Consider the following 22,733-nt stretch of genomic DNA (forward strand, 5'->3'; position numbering starts at 1 on the left):
GGAAAAAATGAAACTTAACATTAACCCTCAGATACAAAACACAGTCAGAAAAGTAATTACACAATAAAATAACACAAAATGTACCTCATTGGCCACATCCACTCAAAGGGAATAAAGTCTTGTCCTTGTAAAACTTTTAACTTAAAATAAAATGTCCTTTTGGCTCAGAGGTCAGAGCGTAGCTCCTCGTGTGGCTCTCAATTAAGACTGTGCAGCCGTAAAAAACTTCCCCTCGAAACAATATGTAATTGGAAGTGGAGCAAATCAACCAAAATAAAAATGAAATTAATTAAAATGAACTTACAGGAAAATTAACTTATTTATGCTATATATTGCTTTTTAAAATAATTTACTATATATCAATATGAATATAATTTAATGTTATAAAACATGAACTTAAATGTATGACAGTTGCCGCCAACGGCAGCTACACTCCTGTATCTGTTTGTTTACTGTGACGCCCCAACAAACCTCAAATAAAACAGTGTTTCATATGAGTCATGTGAGGGACGCAGAAACTGTTACTAGTTTAAAAAAGAAAATATATATTTTTAGATGAATATTGGATCAGTTTGATCCGTTCAGATGGTGTGGGAGGCTTTTAAGGCCACATGTCCAGGGAGGTGCATTAGTTATAGTAAAAAACAAACGTAGACTGGAGTTCACACTGATGCAAAAACAACATGAATAAACCCAATGACCTGAAATTTAAATATTCTTCAATATTGAAAAGGACAGAAATTCAATCAGTAACACACGAAAAGTCTGAGGAGGAAATCTTTTGAAACTGTAGAAAAAGTGTTAAATGATTGGTGCTCAGATTGAAACAACTAGAGAGTAACTCTTCAGTGATTCAAGACACTGATGGTTCATGTGTCACTGCTCAGGCTAAAATAAACTCACGTTTCCACACATTTATATTCTATTGTGAGGAGGATTTCAGATATTATTCCTGCTCCCAAACCAGGAGAACCCCTGTCATGTTCTATTGTTGTGTTCCTCATCATGTTGGATTCTTTGTTCCAAATGTCACGACTCTGTGACACTGTATGTGACGAGAGCAGCACTTTACACACACTCACATCATTTCACACAAGGAGGGGTCCACAAAAGGGGTTTGGGTCCTGAGACCGAACGGAGCTGAAACAAAAGACCCTGAAGTGGTAAAGTCCCGAGGTGTGACTCATGAAACATCAGAGTAAGAAAAAGGAGCAGAAGAATCGCGCTGGAGGCTCTGGCTCCTGGACCATAAATACAGACGGTTTCTACACTTGGAACAAACGGATCTGTTTATGGACGAAAGAGGAGCAGAAATGAACCTTTACTCTGTAACATCTCCAAATCTCAACATGCTCTGTTCCACCTTGTGATGTCATCAAGTGGTACTTTTCCAGTTAAAAGCTCCTTTTACCTTTTGTTGAGTAGAAATGGTAAATTCCAGGACTGAAATGATCCAGATGATTCTAGTGAAGGTCTGTAGAGTTTAAAAACACAGTGGAGCACTTCCTGTATCACCACATGATGACATCACAGAGTGTTTTCTGTTTGAGAGAAGAGCTCAGCCTAAATGTGCAGGTTTGTGTGTTAAACATGTGAATGAAACAAAAGACAAGTCCAGGTGTGTTTGTGATGAGGAAACGACATTAGAACAGAGATCATCAAATAGTGTCATATGGAGCTTTAATGCAGCTCACAGCTCTAAGGTTTTATATTGATCTGTGTGACGATGTTGAGCTGAGGCCTGAGGATGATGAATACACCACATTCACACTCAGCATCAGTAACTGGCTCATACAGCACATGGGGCATGAAGGACGCAGCAGCTCAACTCGTTTTTGTGCTGAATGGACATTTCTAATGTTTGTGATGAGAGGAAAAAACACTTTAAGTCACTTTGATTCTTAGTCAAATCCTGTCCACATGTTTAGTCAAAGTGTCTTTGTGTCCACAGTAAAGTGGTCCATACCTGAGAGTGTCCAGTGTGCAGTGGGGGTCCTCCTGTAGAGCACACAGGAGCTTTACTCCTGTGTCTCCTGGATGGTTGTAGCTCAGGTCCAGTTCTATCAGATGGGAGGGGTTGGACCTCAGAGCTGAGGCCAGAGAAGCACAGCCTTCCTCTGAGAGCAGACAACCTGACAGTCTGAGGACACAGATTATTGGAATCAGTCCATTCATTAGAAACATTCAACCCAAATGAGACAAAGAACAAGTCCCAGATCTTTATGTGACTTTATCAAATGTGATTTTCCAACACAAACACCAACAGGTTATGTAATAATAGTGAAGAATATGAACCCCTCTGACCTGAGCTGTTCCAGTTTACAGTGACGACTCTTCAGTCCATCAAAAAACATCTCCAGCCCCGAGTCCTTCAAGTCGTTGAGACTGAGGTCCAGGACTGTCAGACTAGAGGACTGGGAGCTGAGGACTGAGGACAGAGCTTCACAGCTTCTCTCTGACAGGTTACAGCTGCTCAGTCTGGAGGAGGAGACAGGAGCTCATTAGAGAAGAACTCAGAACAGAAGTGACAAGTTCAGTTACATCCTTTCACTCCCAATCTCAACAATCAATCTGTAAAGAAAATAAATGTATTCATGAAAACAAAAACAGGACTATTTCTCCTGTAGGATGATGTTGTATTTCTGACTTTAAACCTGAACCATCAGTTATTCATTTCATGAAAACAACTTGCACAACACATCAAAAATCAAGGACCCAGAATAACACAAAATACACTTTTTTTGTAGTAACAGTTTCTACAAAAAGAAGATAAAAATTAGGGAAAGAATTAACTTTAAACCAGTAAATGTCTGTATATTTCTGACCTGAGCTGTTCCAGTTTACAGTGAGGACTCTTCAGTCCAACACACAACATCTCCAGCCCTGAGTCCTTCAAGTGGTTGAGACTGAGGTCCAGGACTGTCAGACTAGAGGACTGGGAGCTGAGGACTGAGGACAGAGCTTCACAGCTTCTCTCTGACAGGTTACAGCCGCTCAGTCTGGAGACAGAAAACATTGTTTATGTAGAAGTTGAATCAAACCATCCTCTGTTAAACAAAGGAGACTGTTAGAATAATAATATATAATATAATATTATCCTATATTTGCTATATTTGCTATGTACCATTCTTTATGTATTTGAATAATTTTTTTGTGCTTGGAAACTGTATGCAGTCATGTGTGAGCAACGGCGATTCCTGGGAGCAAACACTCTCAAGGCTCTCGGAGCTTGGGAGCAGACGACTTCCAAGGCTGCTGTGTCTGAAAGCTAAACAACATATGCACCTGCTATTGATAACACATATTGTCATGTCTGGTGTCTCCACTGTTTTCACCCCTCTCCCTGAGACCGGAGACACCCATTGTAACTAGGGACCCTCTTAAGACAATAAAAAGAGGAGACGCACCAGAGCAGGTCGAGATTGTAACGGTGAATGCACTCTCTGTCCGCCCTCCTCATGAGAAAACGATTCTAATCTCTTGTCTTTCTTCTTGTTTTACAATGTTTAGGTGGGTTTAAACCTGACAGAGACTCACAGAGCTTTGGTGGAGGCCTTGACCACTGGCAGCAGCCTCAGGAGAACCTCCTCTGAAGCACAGTATTTCTTCAGCTCAAACTGGTCCAGATCTTCTTCTGATGACAGTAAGATGAAGGCCAGAGCTGACCACTGAGCAGGAGACAGTTCACGTTTAGACAGACATCCTGATGTCAGGTACTGTTGGATCTGCTCCACCAGAGAACGATCATTTAGTTCATTCAGACAGTGGAGCAGGTTGATGCTCCTCTCTGCAGACACATCCTCACTCAGCTTCTTCTTGATGTACTCAGCTGTTTTCTGATTGGTCTGGGAGCTACTTCCTCTCTGTGTCAGCAGACCTTGTAGAAGGCTCTGATTGGTCGACAGTGAAAGACCCAGGAGGAAGCGGAGAAACAGGTCCAGGTGTCCGTTTGGACTCTGTAAGACCTGGTCCACAGCTGTCTGGTAAAACTGCACTGATTTGCTGCTAAAAAGCTTTGTCCAAAATGATGTTTGTTTCTGTGAGAGCAGGTTGATCCCAGTGTTGATGAAGGTCTGATGGACATGAAGAGCAGCCAGAAACTCCTGCACACTCAGATGGATGAAGCAGTAGACCTTGTCCTGGTACAGGCCTGGCTCCTCTCTAAAGACCTGTGTGAACACTCCGGAGTACACTGAGGCCGCTGCAGCGTCCAGCCCACACTCGCTCAGGTCACTCTCGTAGAAGATCAGGTTTCCTTTCTGCAGCTGCTCAAAGGCCAGTTTTCCCAGAGACTCCACCATCTTCCTGGTCTCTGGACTCCAGTGTGGGTCTGTCTCAGATCCTTCTTCATACTTGATGTTCTTGACTTTGGCCTGAACCACCAGGAAGTGGATGTACATCTGAGTCAGGGTCTTGGGCAGCTCTCCTCTCTCTCTGCTTTTCAACAGATGTCCCAGGACTGCGGCAGCGATCCAGCAGAAGATCGGCAGGTGACACATGATGTGGAGGATTCTGGACGTCTTGATGTGGGAGATGATTGTGTCGGCCTTGTCTCTGAACCTCTTCCTGAAGTACTGCTCCTTCTGCGGGTCGGTGAACCCTCTGACCTCTGTCACCATGGAGACGCACTCAGCAGGGATCTGATTGGCCGCCGCGGGTCGTGTGGTTATCCAGAGGCGAGCGGAGGGAAGCAGGCTCCCCCTGATGAGGTTCACCAGCAGCACGTGCACTGAGGCGGACTCTGTGGGGTCGCTCAGGGCCTCGGTTTTGGTGAAGTCCAGAGGAGGTCTGCACTCGTCCAGACCGTCAAAGATGAAGAGCACCTGGAGGTGTTCAAAGCTGCAGAGTTCTGCTCGTGTTTGACTAAAGAAGTGACCAACAAGTGTCACCAAGCTGAATCTTCTCTCCTTCAGCACATTGANACAGATTTAATCATAGAGATGGAAGACAGATCATCACAGTCGGACACAATTACTGTAAAAAACATCACTTTGGTGAATGTACATGCTCCTAATTATGGACAAACATGGAACTGGACTTGTTGCCAAATGTAAAGATGAACACATCATATTTGGTGGAGAGTTAAATTTAGTGAATAATCCAGAGCTGGATCCCTGTAAGCGCCCACTGCCTGTAGAGGGCGCTCTTTCTGCATCTCTTAATGAGCTCCAACAAATGTCAGGTTTGACAGATGCATGGTGCTGTGTGAATCCTCTTTCCAGATACTTCACCTTTACTAAAGTGCAGAATACAAAGTCAAGAATGGATTATGTGACACATCAACTCCCTCATGCACATTATGATGACGTCAGATCACGCTCCTGTATCTGTTTGTTTACTGTGACGCCCCAACAAACCTCAAATAAAACAGTGTTTCATATGAGTCATGTGAGGGACGCAGAAACTGTTACTAGTTTAAAAAAAGAAAATATGTATTTTTAGATGAATATTGGATCAGTTTGATCCGTTCAGATGGTGTGGGAGGCTTTTAAGGCCACATGTCCAGGGAGGTGCATTAGTTATAGTAAAAAACAAACTTAGACTGGAGTTCACACTGATGCAAAAACAACATGAAAACCCAATGACCTGAAATTTAAAGATTCTTCAATATTGAAAAGGACAGAAATTCAATCACTAACACACGAAAAGTCTGAGGAGGAAATCTTTTGAAACTGTAGAAAAAGTGTTAAATGATTGGTGCTCAGATTGAAACAACTAGAGAGTAACTCTTCAGTGATTCAAGACACTGATGGTTCATGTGTCACTGCTCAGGCTAAAATAAACTCACGTTTCCACACATTTATATTCTATTGTGAGGAGGATTTCAGATATTATTCCTGCTTCCAACCAGGAGAACCCCTGTCATGTTCTATTGTTGTGTTCCTCATCATGTTGGATTCTTTGTTCCAAATGTCACGACTCTGTGACACTGTATGTGATGAGAGCAGCACTTTCACACACCCATCATTTCACACAAGGAGGGGCACAAAGTAATAATAATGAAGAATATGAACCCCTCTGACCTGAGCTGTTCCAGTTTACAGTGACGACTCTTCAGTCCAACACACAACATCTTCAGCCCCGAGTCCTTCAAGTCATTGAGACTGAGGTCCAGGACTCTCAGACTAGAGGACTGGGAGCTGAGGACTGAGGACAGAGCTTCACAGCTTCTCTCTGACAGGTTACAGCCGCTCAGTCTGGAGACAGAAAACATTGTTTATGTAGAAGTTGAATCAAACCATCGTCTGTTAAACAAAGGAGACTCACAGAGCTTTGGTGGAGGCCTTGACCACTGGCAGCAGCCTCAGGAGAAACTCCTCTGAAGCAGAGTATTTCTTCAGCTCAAACTGGTCCAGATCTTCTTCTGATGACAGTAAGATGAAGGCCAGAGCTGACCACTCAGCAGGAGACAGTTCACCTTCAGACAGACGTCCTGATCTCAGGTACTGTTGGATCTGCTCCACCAGAGAACGATCATTCAGTTCATTCAGACAGTGGAGCAGGTTGATGCTCCTCTCTGCAGACACATCCTCACTCAGCTTCTTCTTGATGTACTCAGCTGTTTTCTGATTGGTCTGGGAGCTACTTCCTGTCTGTGTCAGCAGACCTTGTAGAAGGCTCTGATTGGTCGACAGTGAAAGACCCAGGAGGAAGCGGAGGAGCAGGTCCAGGTGTCCGTTTGGACTCTGTAAGGCCTGGTCCACAGCTGTCTGATGAAGATGCTTTAGTTTTTTTGTCACACTGAACATTGACGCTTTAACATGAGGATTGTGACATTTTCTCCACTAGTAGATTGATCCCAGAGCTGATGAAGGTCTGATGGACGTGAAGAGCAGCCAGAAACTCCTGCACACTCAGATGGATGAAGCAGTAGACCTTGTCCTGGTACAGGCCTGGCTCCTCTCTAAAGACCTGTGTGAACACTCCGGAGTACACTGAGGCCGCTGCAGCGTCCAGCCCACACTCGCTCAGGTCACTCTCGTAGAAGATCAGGTTTCCTTTCTGCAGCTGCTCAAAGGCCAGTTTTCCCAGAGACTCCACCATCTTCCTGGTCTCTGGACTCCAGTGTGGGTCTGTCTCAGATCCTTCTTCATACTTGATGTTCTTGACTTTGGCCTGAACCACCAGGAAGTGGATGTACATCTGAGTCAGGGTCTTGGGCAGCTCTCCTCTCTCTCTGCTTTTCAACAGATGCTCCAGGACTGCGGCAGCGATCCAGCAGAAGATCGGCAGGTGACACATGATGTGGAGGATTCTGGACGTCTTGATGTGGGAGATGATTGTGTCGGCCTCGTCTCTGAACCTCTTCCTGAAGTACTGCTCCTTCTGCGGGTCGGTGAACCCTCTGACCTCTGTCACCATGGAGACGCACTCAGCAGGGATCTGATTGGCCGCCGCGGGTCGTGTGGTTATCCAGAGGCGAGCGGAGGGAAGCAGGCTCCCCCTGATGAGGTTCACCAGCAGCACGTGCACTGAGGCGGACTCTGTGGGGTCGCTCAGGGCCTCGGTTTTTGGTGAAGTCCAGAGGAGGTCTGCACTCGTCCAGACCGTCAAAGATGAAGAGCACCTGGAGGTCTTCAAAAGCTGCAGAGTTCTGCTTGTGTTTGACTAAAGAAGTGACCAACAAGTGTCACCAAGCTGAAGCTTCTCTCCTTCAGCACATTGAGTGCTCTGAAAGTGAACGGGAACAGCAGCTGTATGTCCTGGTTGGCTTCACCTTTGAGCCCAGTCCAGACTGAACTTCTGAGTGAGCACTGTTTTCCCGATGCCAGCCACTCCCTTTGTCAGCACTGTTCTGATGGCTCCATGTGTGTGAGCTGGGCCTTTAAACATGTCTTCACATGTGATGGTGTCTCTGCTGGGCCTGGTGTCCTGGAGGCTGTTTCCATGTGTCTGACCTCATGTTCCTGGTTGACCTCTGAAGACCCTCCCTCTGTGATGTAGAGCTCTGTGTAGATCTCATTCAGAAGGCTGGAGTTTCCTGCTTTAGCGATGCCCTCAAACACAAACTCAAACTTCTGCTGCAGGTCAGACTTCAGTTTACGCTGACAAACTCCAGAATAAATCCCTGAATGAAGACAACAGATACAGACCTGAGTCTCAGAGAAGATAAAATGACTGTGAGCACCTTGTTAAATGTGTTAAATGGTCCTACTGCTCCTCAGACGCTCAGCCAGCTCCTTCTGCTTCATCCTCCTCAGGAAGTTCAGTGTGATCTTCAGAACAGCCTCACTGCAGCTCCTCTGCTCTTCATCCTCATCCTCCACAGGATCTAAACCTTCTGGCTCATCTGTACTCAGAACCTTGTGGAGCTTCTTCAGCTCCTTCTGGACAAAAGTGAAGATGTCCTCCTCCAGAAGCTGAACAGACACATTATAAACAACACAAATGCAGTCAGTGTCAGATCTGTGTGAAACAAGCTTCATTCATCTGAACATTTCCAAACTTTAGTGAATGACACACCTTAAATATGGAGTCCAGCTGTGTGTGATGGTGCTGACCACTGGAGACCTCTGGACCCGGCTGCTCCCCTCTGTCACAGACACACATGAAACATGCATCATTATTATTTATTATTTATATATTGTTCTTATGATCAATGCTTTTGAAAACTCGTGGCTCTGTGGCAAAATGATGTGTCTCTCCCATAGAGCGGTCACTCCTGAGGGACTCACAGGTGGGGGACGCTTCAGAAGACTCTGGTCTGTGCTGGAGTCTGGTGGATTTAATTAACAGGAAAATACATTTGGACTTTACATTTAAATGATAAATCAGAGCACTGTTTTGGACAAATCTCACACCAACATGTTTTTTTTTTATATATAATTGTTCCTTAAACTTTAACTTTTTATTTACAATGACTGAGTCTTTACATCAGCAAACTTGAAGGGAACTTAGTGAATTTTCAATTGAACAGAATTTGTGAAACACTAAATAATCCGTGTACCAGATATAATTCCCCATATACTTATAATATCATGCACCATAATACACAGCGCTCACTCACAGCTCTCTCCTGAAGGTTATTGGAATTCCCATAGACCTGTCACTCCTGAGGGACTCACAGCTGGGACCAGGTTCAGACGGAGGATGTTTCTGGTGGATCCTGAGACACAGAAGAAAACACACTTCAGTCACAGTAAAACACATGGGACTGTTGTGACTCAGATACAAAGTGTTCAGGAGGCCTTCACCGCACACACTGATTGTCTTTCATTTGAAGTGAACTTTCATTGTTTTGTGAACACCTTTTTATTTCAAACCTGACACTTTCATGTGTGTTTTTCATGTTCAGACTCTGTCCAGGTACGGGCCTGACACTGACACTGAATATAATGAATGTTTGTTCACCTGTGAAGCCCGCAGGCCTCGTTTGGACAAATCCTCGGGAAAGGAAAAGTGCAGATAAACTGAGGGTTTCCTCAGCATGTACATGGAGGATCTTAGAGTGCTTTCACACCGACAGTAGTTGTGCACCAAACGGTCCATTCGAACCAAAGGTTCTTAGTTCGGTTTGTTTCTGTTGGTGTGAAAGCTTCAGTCAGGCCCAAACCTGCACCAAATCAAACAGACCAAAACATCAAAAAACAGGTGGTCTCGGTTCACTTGAATCCGCACCAAATACCAAATTTTGGTTCCTCTGGTATGAACATGAACTCGGGTCCAAACCACAGACAGTGGGTCCAAATGAACTATTCCACATGCATCATGTGAGAAACACGTTTCCTCTAAAATGTCGCGCTGTATGACTCCAGAGCAATAACAGATTGTTCTTCAGATGCAGATTCATTTCTGAATTATTTTGCCAACAGTGGCCAAAACAGAGAATGTAACACACGATGATCAGAACAAGAACCAATGTGTGAACATGTGACTCCAGAGTGAGTCTAAATTGTGAGTGTGTACTTCTGTTCAGGACCTGCACACTCAGAGAGGTCCCGGTGTTCCCCGTGTTCACAGAGCAACCAGCATTTGTTATTTTAGGCTTTTAATTAAACCAAATAATTTTATGACAATAGCCTATTCAAGTGATTCAACTTTAAAAATGTCCTGCTTTTAGCCTAGTGAGAGAAATACAGTCGAACTAGATCCAAACCAGAGTCCTGACCCAGCAGGAGCAGCTCCAGTTCTGTCCGAGCTCAGATGATGTGGAACAGGGAGTGGTGTCAGGAGCCTCGACCTGAGAAGAACTTTCCCCAAGAAGAACCAAATGCAGAGGACGGACGCCAACCAAACTGGATTCACGCTTCTGTCCGGATGCTTTGCACCACCTCAGAACCAACTGCAGTTCTTGAGCACAGAGGACCGGAGCAGCCCGTCCGGACCTGTAGTCCACAGCACATTCTCTCTTTTCCCGCACAGAACTCCTGTTCATTCTGGGTTAGTCCTGGTTTAGACCTGGTTAGACCTGGTTTAGTCCTGGTTTAGTCCTGGTTTAGTCTCCGGGTGCTGCTGTTGTGTCTTTAACTTTTAACCCAAAAATTACACAACCTTTTTTTTTTTTTTTTTTTTTTCCTTTGAAGTCCGTGCGTAAAGTGCAGCGCTGCGTTCACGAACCTCGGACTTCTCGGCACCCGGACGTAACGCGAGTGACAAAATCGCGTGTAGCGTGATACTCTCTTGCCCCGCTACTGCTCTTTGATTTTTACGTCCCCCCTTTGCGTAAATTCCGTCACGTGATCCCGAACCGCCAATTAGCGCGCTGTATTTAACCGAAAACCCCCGAAAGTGCGAAGGACGCGACAGACGAATGTTTACTGCGGGTTTGTTTTTAACTTGAATGTTCACGCAAGAAAAAAAAATAAAATAAATAAATAAATAAAAATAATAATAATAATAATAATAATAATAATAATAATAATAATAATAATAATAATAATAATAATAATAATAATAATAATAATAATAATAATAATAATAATAATAATAATAATAATAATAATAATAATAAAGAAATAATAAGAAAAAAAGAAAAAAAAAACTTAAATAAAAGAAAAAAGAAAATAAATAAATAAATAAAATAATAAAAAAAAATTATTAAAATAAAAAGAAAGAAAAAAATAACAAAATAAATAAAAGAAAATAGAAAGAAAAGAAATAAAAATAAATATATAAAAATAAATAAATAAATAAATAAAAGAAAAAAATAAATTAAAAAGAAAGAAAGAGAAAAAAAAGAAATAAAAAAAAAAAATGATAAATTAATTAAAAAAATTAAAATAAATTTTAAAAAACTCATGCTTTAGGTTTAGCATTAGCATCTCACATTTGTTTGTAAGGGTTAGCTTAGCTTAGCCGCTCACACTGTTTTCTATGGGTCCGGTTTGCTTTGCCTTTTAAAACAATTTTCTGCATTATTCTTTACAATGTTCAAGTCCAACTGAAACGTACCATCTTATTATCATTTATATGTTTTTTCTCTTTGTTATTTTAAGATATTGTTTTATTATATTTTATTTATGTGGATCAATAAAGTTTGTCTAAGATTAAACCAGATCTAAACCAGGTCTAAACTAAAACTAAACCAGGACTAAACTAGGATCCAAACCAGGTCTGAACCATCAATCATCATTATAATCCTTTCTCACACGTGTGCGGTGGGAAATGTGACGTACGTCTGAGCCTGAACAAGGAGCCAAAACAAACTGTTTTCTCTTGTCCCACGTGGGAAAATAAAAATCCTTCTGTTCAGACATTTAAAAACAGAAAAGGAAATGTTCAGAAAAGTTTCTCTGAGTTCTAAATGCATCAAAGAGAATTTAGTTTGGTCCTAAAATAAACCAGGTTGGGCTTTATAAAATGGACACGAAGGCCCAACGTATCAAATATGACACATTTTTACTTATAAAATAGTCAATGTTATCATTATTTTATTTTTTACATTTTGTTCAAAAATCCAATACAGAGTTAAATATGAAAGAATCAGAATGTTGTGTCTATTATTTCATGTGTCAGGCTTTATAGGGCGAGGTGTTATTATTGATGAAAAACGTCATTGGAAAGAACACGTACAATATATACAGAGTCAAATATCCAAAAACATGGCAGTATTAGGTAAGGCCAAATATTTAGTGGACAAAGCTCTACAGACACTTTATTGTTCTTTCGTTGCACCATATTTGACGTACTGTGCTGAGATCTGGGCTAATCATTCTAAAACAATATTGGAAGCACTTTTCAGATGACAGAAGTGTGCAGAAGAAGGAACTGAAGTGAATTTGTCGTCTGAATGTAAACTAGAACATATTTCTTTTGTATCTGGAGTCATGTGACGTACGATTAGAAGAGTCTGGCAGAAGCACATTGTTGCTTTCATGAATTATTGATGTATATTTTTATCTGGAGATTATATTTGTGATGAGTGATGTCAAATAATTGTCTTTATGTATCTGTTGATCGCTGTTATTATGTGTTTCTCTGTTTGGTTCATTTTGGTCCATCCTCAGACTGACTGTGAGCGCCCTCTGGTGGACACAACACAGAACACAGCCTTGACACGACAAACATTTGGAAGTAGAAAGAGAGAGAGAAGGGTTTTCTCAAACATTTCATGACACTTTATAAAGTTGTGGTCCCGTACACATATAACACCCACACACATCTCTCACTCTAGACGTTTGGATCATTTCATGACAAATCCCCCAAAATTTTATCTCCCAACTCTTTATAGTTTTGTCATTAAAAATATTTTGTCGTCTCCCCCCTGACCTGTTTTGAGCAGAGTTTTCCGAGGAGCCACTTTCAGATTTCTGTATCTAAAAAACTATTTAAGATTCTTCACATGTTCAAGGGTTAAAATGTGTCAAATGTTCTGAAAGTGGCTCCTCGGAAAACTCTGCTCAAAACAGGTCAGGGGGGAGACGACAAAATAGTTTTAATGACAAAACTATAAAGAGTTGGGAGATAAAATCTGGGACTTTTCCTGTTGAAAAGTTTGTGAACCTCCGAGAATTTTTTCAGTCAAATCTGAGATGGTCGAGTGGGACTTTTGGAGATTTGGTGTGAAATGATCCAATTATCTTCATCCAGACGCTGAAGTGAGGCTCATGTCTTTTTCTGTCAAACTCCACTATTAACATCACTTTTTTTGTTCAACGATGTAAAAATAGATGAAAAATGTTGGACTGTTTTACAGCGAGGAGAGTGAGTCTGTCGGAGCACACAGAGACACTGAGGAGCCATAAGAGCAGAGCCCAAACCCAGGGAACAGAGTGTGAGTGAATGTGGTGTTGAAGGTGTGGAGGTGGGTCAGTTGGTCAGAGGAGACTGTGTAGAAGGACAGAGAGCCAGCAGGACAGTCCACAAACACTGATACTCTCCCACCAGAGGAACAGGACTGAGGGAGGAGGGTTTCGAACGTTATTATGATAAACAATGAAACCATCTTTAGAACAGAACAGACTCCAGGACTGATCATTGTGTCCAAACAAACTGTCAAAACCGCCTCCTTTCCTTCTGATTCTTCTGTAAGACACTGATATAGAAACATGTCCACTCCACTGGACCTCCCAGTAACAGAGACCAGTCAGACCAGTGGAACACAGAATCTGAGTCCAGGAGTCAAATCTGTCCTGATGATCTGGATACGGCTGATCCTCTGTCACATGTGTCACCTTCTTGTTGTTGTCAGACAGTTTGAGGTTTTCTGTTGAGCTGTGTTTGGATCCAGAGTGAAATCACAGAAATCTGATGGAGAGAAAACACAACACAGCAGCAGTTAGTCCCCTGTCCACTCTCATCATTCCACTCTTCTGTTTGTCTCACATTTATGTGAGTGTAAAAAACATTTCCTTTCACACAGCCCCACATCAGTCTATTTCAGATTATTCTCAGTGTAAATCTGGAGTCTATTTCAGATTATTCTCAGTGTAAATCTGGAGTCTATTTCAGATTATTCTCAGTGTAAATCTGGAGTCTATTTCAGATTATTCTCAGTGTAAATCTGGATTTCTCTGGAGTTTGTTGCTGCAGTGACAAAGTGCAGCTCCAGTCTCTGACGTCACTCCACACATTCCTACACTCGTCTGTGCTCCAGGACACACACTTTCTCTCTCTTTGCTCCCCGTGCTAAGTCCCTCCCCCTTCAGAGCACTATCCCAACACACACAACCACTAATGAAACTCCTGCACAAACATCAGGTTTGTCCAGTTGCTGTGTTCAGTTTTGTCCAGTGTGACTTGTGCTTGTGTGGAGACAGTCCTGTGCTGAGTCCAACAGTTGTGTCTGTGTCAGTGGCTCCAGGGCTCCTCCTTTGCTCCAGCAGCAGCACTTCTGATGTTTTGATTTATTTATTGTGATGATTGTGATTTTGTACAAATAAACTTGTGTTGGATTGTAAAAACAGTGTCCAGATGATGACTCCTGAAACTCTACATCTCTACATCACAACAGTGTTTGAACTCGCTCAAAAAGGAAACGCTGTGACCCTCAAAAATGAGCCGGTTGTGTAAAATCGAATGTTGACAGACGCTTTGTTTGTGTGACACAAATAAAATCATAAAACTGACCAGAGTTAAATGGGTTAAGTCAGACTTACATCTCTTGATTGGATTCATCCATCGTTCTCCAGCAGGTGTCAGTCTGAAGGAAACACACCACATCAGAGTTTGTCTCAGAGCATTTTCACTCCATGTGACATTCAAATGTGTTCTTTTGACCCTAACACTCTTCTCAATCTGTGGTGCACAGGCCTCTGGTGCTTCTGAAGTCTGTTTTTATTCATGACACTGTCATTTATGATTGTGAGTGTTAAGCAGGCGAGCATGTCCATACCTGAGAGTGTCCAGTGTGCAGTGGGGGTCCTCCTGTAGAGCACACAGGAGCTTTACTCCTGTGTCTCCTGGATGGTTGTAGCTGAGGTCCAGTTCTATCAGATGGGAGGGGTTGGACCTCAGAGCTGAGGCCAGAGAAGCACAGCCTTCCTCTGAGAGCAGACAACCTGACAGTCTGAGGACACAGATTATTGGAATCAGTCCATTCATTAGAAACATTCAACCCAAATGAGACAAAGAACAAGTCCCAGATCTTTATGTGACTTTATCAAATGTGATTTTCCAACACAAACACCAACAGGTTATGTAATAATAGTGAAGAATATGAACCCCTCTGACCTGAGCTGTTCCAGTTTACAGTGACGACTCTTCAGTCCAACACACAACATCTTCAGCCCCGAGTCCTTCAAGTCGTTGAGACTGAGGTCCAGGACTCTCAGACTAGAGGACTGGGAGCTGAGGACTGAGGACAGAGCTTCACAGCTTCTCTCTGACAGGTTACAGCTGCTCAGTCTGGAGACAGAAAACATTGTTTATGTAGAAAATGAATCAAACCATCCTCTGTTAAACAAAGGAGACTCACAGAGCTTTGGTGGAGGCCTTGACCACTGGCAGCAGCCTCAGGAGAAACTCCTCTGAAGCAGAGTATTTCTTCAGCTCAAACTGGTCCAGATCTTCTTCTGATGACAGTAAGATGAAGGCCAGAGCTGACCACTCAGCAGGAGACAGTCGACCTTCAGACAGACGTCCTGATCTCAGGTACTGTTGGATCTGCTCCACCAGAGAACGATCATTCAGTTCATTCAGACAGTGGAGCAGGTTGATGCTCCTCTCTGCAGACACATCCTCACTCAGCTTCTTCTTGATGTACTCAGCTGTTTTCTGATTGGTCTGGGAGCTACTTCCTGTCTGTGTCAGCAGACCTTGTAGAAGGCTCTGATTGGTCGACAGTGAAAGACCCAGGAGGAAGCGGAGGAGCAGGTCCAGGTGTCCGTTTGGACTCTGTAAGGCCTCGTCCACAGCTGTCTGGATGAAGACTGCTTTAGTTTTTTTTTTCACACTGAACATTGTACACTTCTGTGTTTTCTCTGAGAGCAGGTTGATCCCAGTGTTGATGAAGGTCTGATGGACGTGAAGAGCAGCCAGAAACTCCTGCACACACTCAGATGGATGAAGCAGTAGACCTTGTCCTGGTACAGGCCTGGCTCCTCTCTAAAGACCTGTGTGAACACTCCGGAGTACACTGAGGCCGCTGCAGCGTCCAGCCCACACTCGCTCAGGTCACTCTCGTAGAAGATCAGGTTTCCTTTCTGCAGCTGCTCAAAGGCCAGTTTTCCCAGAGACTCCACCATCTTCCTGGTCTCTGGACTCCAGTGTGGGTCTGTCTCAGATCCTTCTTCATACTTGATGTTCTTGACTTTGGCCTGAACCACCAGGAAGTGGATGTACATCTGAGTCAGGGTCTTGGGCAGCTCTCCTCTCTCTCTGCTTTTCAACAGATGCTCCAGGACTGCGGCAGCGATCCAGCAGAAGATCGGCAGGTGACACATGATGTGGAGGATTCTGGACGTCTTGATGTGGGAGATGATTGTGTCGGCCTCGTCTCTGAACCTCTTCCTGAAGTACTGCTCCTTCTGCGGGTCGGTGAACCCTCTGACCTCTGTCACCATGGAGACGCACTCAGCAGGGATCTGATTGGCCGCCGCGGGTCGTGTGGTTATCCAGAGGCGAGCGGAGGGAAGCAGGCTCCCCCTGATGAGGTTCACCAGCAGCACGTGCACTGAGGCGGACTCTGTGGGGTCGCTCAGGGCCTCGGTTTTGGTGAAGTCCAGAGGAGGTCTGCACTCGTCCAGACCGTCAAAGATGAAGAGCACCTGGAGGTCTTCAAAGCTGCAGAGTTCTGCTTGTGTTTGACTAAAGAAGTGACCAACAAGTGTCACCAAGCTGAAGCTTCTCTCCTTCAGCACATTGAGTGCTCTGAAAGTGAACGGGAACAGCAGCTGTATGTCCTGGTTGGCTTCACCTTTAGCCCAGTCCAGACTGAACTTCTGAGTGAGCACTGTTTTCCCGATGCCAGCCACTCCCTTTGTCAGCACTGTTCTGATGGCTCCATGTGTGTGAGCTGGGCCTTTAAACATGTCTTCACATGTGATGGGTGTCTCTGCTGGGCCTGGTGTCCTGGAGGCTGTTTCCATGTGTCTGACCTCATGTTCCTGGTTGACCTCTGAAGACCCTCCCTCTGTGATGTAGAGCTCTGTGTAGATCTCATTCAGAAGGCTGGAGTTTCCTGCTTTAGCGATGCCCTCAAACACAAACTCAAACTTCTGCTGCTGGTCAGACTTCAGTTTACGCCGACAAACTCCAGAAGAAGTCCCTGAATGAAGACAACAGATACAGACCTGAGTCTCAGAGAAGATAAAATGACTGTGAGCACCTTGTTAAATGTGTTAAATGGTCCTACTGCTCCTCAGACGCTCAGCCAGCTCCTTCTGCTTCATCCTCCTCAGGAAGTTCAGTGTGATCTTCAGAACAGCCTCACTGCAGCTCCTCTGCTCTTCATCCTCATCCTCCACAGGATCTAAACCTTCTGGCTCATCTGTACTCAGAACCTTGTGGAGCTTCTTCAGCTCCTTCTGGACAAAAGTGAAGATGTCCTCCTCCAGAAGCTGAACAGACACATTATAAACAACACAAATGCAGTCAGTGTCAGATCTGTGTGAAACAAGCTTCATTCATCTGAACATTTCCAAACTTTAGTGAATGACACACCTTAAATATGGAGTCCAGCTGTGTGTGATGGTGCTGACCACTGGAGACCTCTGGACCCGGCTGCTCCCCTCTGTCACAGACACACATGAAACATGCATCATTATTATTTATTATTTATATATTGTTCTTATGATCAATGCTTTTGAAAACTCGTGGCTCTGTGGCAAAATGATGTGTCTCTCCCATAGAGCGGTCACTCCTGAGGGACTCACAGGTGGAGGACGCTTCAGAACACTCTGCTCTGTGCTGGAGTCTGCTGGATTTAATTAACAGGAAAATACATTTGGACTTTAAATTTAAATGATAAACCAGAGCACTGTTTTGGACAAATCTCACACCAATGTTTTTTAAATATAGTTTTACCCTAAACTTTAACTTTTTAATTATAGTGACTGAGTCTTTACTTCGACAAACTAACTCCACATATACTTCTAATATCATGCACCATAAAACACAGCGCTCACTCACAGCTCTCTCCTGAAGGATATTGGATGTACCATAGACTTGTCACTCCTGAGGGACTCACAGCTGGGACCAGGTTCAGACGGAGGATGTTTCTGGTGGATCCTGAGACACAGAAGAAAACACACTTCAGTCACAGTAAAACACATGGGACTGTTGTGACTCAGATACAAAGTGTTCAGGAGGCCTTCACCGCACACACTGATTGTCTTTCGTTTGAAGTGAACTTTCATTGTTTTGTGAACACCTTTTTATTTCAAACCTGACACTTTCATGTGTGTTTTTCATGTTCAGACTCTGTCCAGGTACGGGCCTGACACTGACACTGAATATAATGAATGTTTGTTCACCTGTGAAGCCCGCAGGCCTCGTTTGGACAAATCCTCGGGAAAGGAAAAGTGCAGATAAACTGAGGGTTTCCTCAGCATGTACATGGAGGATCTTAGAGTGCTTTCACAGTAGTTGGTGTGCACCAAATGCTCCATTCGAACCAAAGGTTCTTAGTTCGGTTTGTTTCTGTTGGTGTGAAAGCTTCAGTCAGGCCCAAACCTGCACCAAATCAAACAGACCAAAACATCAAAAAAACAGGTGGTCTCGGTTCACTTGAATCCGCACCAAATACCAAATTTTGGTTCCTCTGGTATGAACATGAACTCGGGTCCAAACCACAGACAGTGGTCCAAATGAACTATTCCACATGCATCATGTGAGAAACACGTTTCCTCTAAAATGTCGCGCTGTATGACTCCAGAGCAATAACAGATTGTTCTTCAGATGCAGATTCATTTCTGAATTATTTTGCCAACAGTGGCCAAAACAGAGAATGTAACACACGATGATCAGAACAAGAACCAATGTGTGAACATGTGACTCCAGAGTGAGTCTAAATTGTGAGTGTGTACTTCTGTTCAGGACCTGCACACTCAGAGAGGTCCCGGTGTTCCCCGTGTTCACAGAGCAACCAGCATTTGTTATTTTAGGCTTTTAATTAACCAAATAATTTTATGACAATAGCCTATTCAAGTGATTCAACTTTAAAAATGTCCTGCTTTTAGCCTAGTGAGAGAAATACAGTCGAACTAGATCCAAACCAGAGTCCTGACCCAGCAGGAGCAGCTCCAGTTCTGTCCGAGCTCAGATGATGTGGAACAGGGAGTGGTGTCAGGAGCCTCGACCTGAGAAGAACTTTCCCCAAGAAGAACCAAATGCAGAGGACGGACGCCAACCAAACTGGATCACAGTCCCTGTCAGGTGAGTCCCTGTCAGGTGAGTCCCTGTCAGGTGCTTCAGCGAACTCACCTGTCACCGACACCGTAATCCTCCGCGATCCCCTCTGCAGGCTCCCGGGACACGCACGTCCTGCTTCAGTCCCGGTTTAGTCCTGGTTCAGTTCTGGGTTAGTCCTGGTTTAGACCTGGTTTAGACCTGGTTTAGTCCTGGTTTAGTCCTGGTTTAGTCTCCGGGTGCTGCTGTTGTGTCTTTAACTTTTAACCCAAAAATTACACAACCTTTTTTTTTTTTTTTTTTTTTCCTTTGAAGTCCGTGCGTAAAGTGCAGCGCTGCGTTCACGAACCTCGGACTTCTCGGCACCCGGACGTAACGCGAGTGACAAAACCGCGTGTAGCGTGATACTCTCTTGCCCCGCTACTGCTCTTTGATTTTTACGTCCCCCCTTTGCGTAAGTTCCGTCACGTGATCCCGAACCGCCAATTAGCGCGCTGTATTTAACCGAAAAACCCCGAAAGTGCGGAGGACGCGACAGACGAATGTTTACTGCGGGTTTGTTTTTAACTTGAATGTTCACGCAAGAAAAAAAATAAAAATAAATAAATAAATAAAAATAAATTAATAATAATAATAATAATAATAATAATAATAATAATAATAATAATAATAATAATAATAATAATAATAATAGTAATAATATAATAATAATAATAATAATAATAATAATAATAATAAAAATAATAAGAAAAAAGAAAAAAAAAAACTTAAATAAAAGAAAAAAAGAAATAAAATAAATAAATAAAATAATAAAAAAATTATTAAAATAAAAAAGAAAGAAAAAAATAACAAAATAAATAAAAGAAAAAAGAAAGAAAAGAAATAAAAATAAATATATAAAAATAAATAAATAAATAAATAAAAGAAAAAAATAAATTAAAAAGAAAGAAAGAGAAAAAAAAGAATAAAAAGAAAAAAATTGATAAATTAATTAAAAAAAATTAAAATTAATTTTAAAAAACTCATGCTTTAGGTTTAGCATTAGCATCTCACATTTGTTTGTAAGGGTTAGCTTAGCTTAGCCGCTCACACTGTTTTCTATGGGTCCGGTTTGCTTTGCCTTTTAAAACAATTTTCTGCATTATTCTTTACAATGTTCAAGTCCAACTGAAACGTACCATCTTATTATCATTTATATGTTTTTTCTCTTTGTTATTTTAAGATATTGTTTTATATAATTTTATTTATGTGGATCAATAAAGTTTGTCTAAGATTAAACCAGATCTAAACCAGGTCTAAACTAAAACTAAACCAGGACTAAACTAGGATCCAAACCAGGTCTGAACCATCAATCATCATTATAATCCTTTCTCAACACGTGTGCGGTGGGTAATGTGACGTACGTCTGAGCCTGAACAAGGAGCCAAAACAAACTGTTTTCTCTTGTCCCACGTGGGAAAATAAAAATCCTTCTGTTCAGACATTTAAAAACAGAAAAGGAAATGTTCAGAAAAGTTTCTCTGAGTTCTAAATGCATCAAAGAGAATTTAGTTTGGTCCTAAAATAAACCAGGTTGGGTTTTATAAAATGGACACGAAGGCCCAACGTATCAAATATGACACATTTTTACTTATAAAATAGTCAATGTTATCATTATTTTATTTTTTACATTTTGTTCAAAAATCCAATAACAGAGTTAAATATGAAAGAATCAGAATGTTGTGTCTATTATTTCATGTGTCAGGCTTTATAGGGCGAGGTGTTATTATTGATGAAAAAACGTCATTGGAAAGAACACGTACAATATATACAGAGTCAAATATCCAAAAACATGGCAGTATTAGGTAAGGCCAAATATTTAGTGGACAAAGCTCTACAGACACTTTATTGTTCTTTCGTTGCACCATATTTGACGTACTGTGCTGAGATCTGGGCTAATCATTCTAAAACAATATTGGAAGCACTTTTCAGATGACAGAAGTGTGCAGAAGAAGGAACTGAAGTGAATTTGTCGTCTGAATGTAAACTAGAACATATTTCTTTTGTATCTGGAGTCATGTGACGTACGATTAGAAGAGTCTGGCAGAAGCACATTGTTGCTTTCATGAATTATTGATGTATATTTTTATCTGGAGATTATATTTGTGATGAGTCATGTCAAATAATTGTCTTTATGTATCTGTTGATCGCTGTTATTATGTGTTTCTCTGTTTGGTTCATTTTGGTCCATTCTCAGACTGACTGTGAGCGCCCTCTGGTGGACACAACACAGAACACAGCCTTGACATGACAAACATTTGGAAGTAGAAAGAGAAGAGAGAAGGGTTTTCTCAAACATTTCATGACACTTTATAAAGTTGTGGTCCCGTACACAGTATAACACCACACACCATCTCTCACTCTAGACGTTTGGATCATTTCACGACAAATCCCCCAAAATTTTATCTCCCAACTCTTTATAGTTTTGTCATTAAAAATATTTTGTCGTCTCCCCCCTGACCTGTTTTGAGCAGAGTTTTCCGAGGAGCCACTTTCAGATTTCTGTATCTAAAAAACTATTTAAGATTCTTCACATGTTCAAGGGTTAAAATGTGTCAAATGTTCTGAAAGTGGCTCCTCGGAAAACTCTGCTCAAAACAGGTCAGGGGGAGACGACAAAATAGTTTTAATGACAAAACTATAAAGAGTTGGGAGATAAAATCTGGGACTTTTCCTGTTGAAAAGTTTTGTGAAACCTCCGAGGAATTTTTTCAGTCAAATCTGAGATGGTCGAGTTGGGACTTTTGGAGATTTGGTGTGAAATGATCCAATTATCTTCATCCAACGCTGAAGAGGCTCATGTCTTTTTCTGTCAAACTCCACTATTAACATCACTTTTTTTTTCAACTAAAAATAGATGAAAAATGTTGGACTGTTTTACACGAGGAGAGTGAGTCTGTCGGAGCACACAGAGACACTGAGGAGTAGAACCAGAGCCCAACCCAGGGAACAGAGTGTGAGTGAATGTGGTGTTGAAGTGTGGAGGTGGGTCAGTTGGTCAGAGGAGACTGTGTAGAAGGACAGAGAGCCAGCAGCAGTCCCAACAACACTGATAGCTCTCCCACCAGAGGAACAGGACTGAGGGAGAGGGTTCGAAGTTTATGATGAAACAATGAAACCATCTTTAGACAGAACAGACTCCAGGACTGATCATTGTGTCCAAACAAACTGTCAAAAACGCGTCCTTTCCTCTGATTCTTCTGTAAGACATGAAATAGAAACATGTCCACTTCCACTGGACCTCCCAGTAAACAGACCAGTCAGACCAGTGGGAACACAGAACTGTTCCAGGAGTTCAAATCTGTCCTGATGATCTGGATACGGCTGATCTCTCTCACATGTGTCACCTTCTTGTTGTTGTCAGACAGTTTGAGTTTTCTGTCCGTTGAGCAGATCGAAATCACAGAATCTGATGGAGAGAAAACACAACACAGCAGCAGTTAGTCCCTGTCCACTCTCATCATTCC

General features: G+C 42.4%; 1 protein-coding gene and 1 pseudogene across 6 annotated transcripts in view; both read right to left on the reverse strand.

Annotated features, from left to right (window-relative positions):
- Positions 1 to 1,480: 1,480 nt before the first annotated feature.
- The window catches only part of LOC129407198 (NACHT, LRR and PYD domains-containing protein 12-like), a 37,634-nt gene continuing 16,381 nt past the window's right edge, over positions 1,481 to 22,733 (reverse strand). For 3 of the 6 annotated variants that reach the window (XM_055152838.1, XM_055152837.1, XM_055152836.1), the window contains 6 exons: positions 15,112 to 15,285; positions 14,774 to 14,947; positions 6,024 to 6,197; positions 2,826 to 2,999; positions 2,305 to 2,478; positions 1,482 to 2,140 (listed from right to left, as the gene is read on the reverse strand). In XM_055152838.1, coding sequence (XP_055008813.1) covers positions 1,906 to 2,140; positions 2,305 to 2,478; positions 2,826 to 2,999; positions 6,024 to 6,197; positions 14,774 to 14,947; positions 15,112 to 15,285 — 1,105 coding nt within the window. In that variant the 3' untranslated portion in view covers positions 1,482 to 1,905. Of the gene's footprint in view, positions 2,141 to 2,304; positions 2,479 to 2,825; positions 3,000 to 6,023; positions 6,198 to 14,773; positions 14,948 to 15,111; positions 15,286 to 22,733 lie in introns of all 6 variants that reach the window. The other 3 variants (XM_055152839.1, XM_055152840.1, XM_055152841.1) reach the window with 3 other exon arrangements.
- On the reverse strand, positions 7,563 to 9,123 carry LOC129408664 (NACHT, LRR and PYD domains-containing protein 3-like; annotated as a pseudogene).

This window comes from Boleophthalmus pectinirostris, unplaced genomic scaffold (assembly GCF_026225935.1).
Source record: "Boleophthalmus pectinirostris isolate CB_2022bp ecotype Guang Dong unplaced genomic scaffold, ASM2622593v1 HiC_scaffold_17, whole genome shotgun sequence".
NCBI lineage: Eukaryota > Metazoa > Chordata > Actinopteri > Gobiiformes > Gobiidae > Boleophthalmus > Boleophthalmus pectinirostris.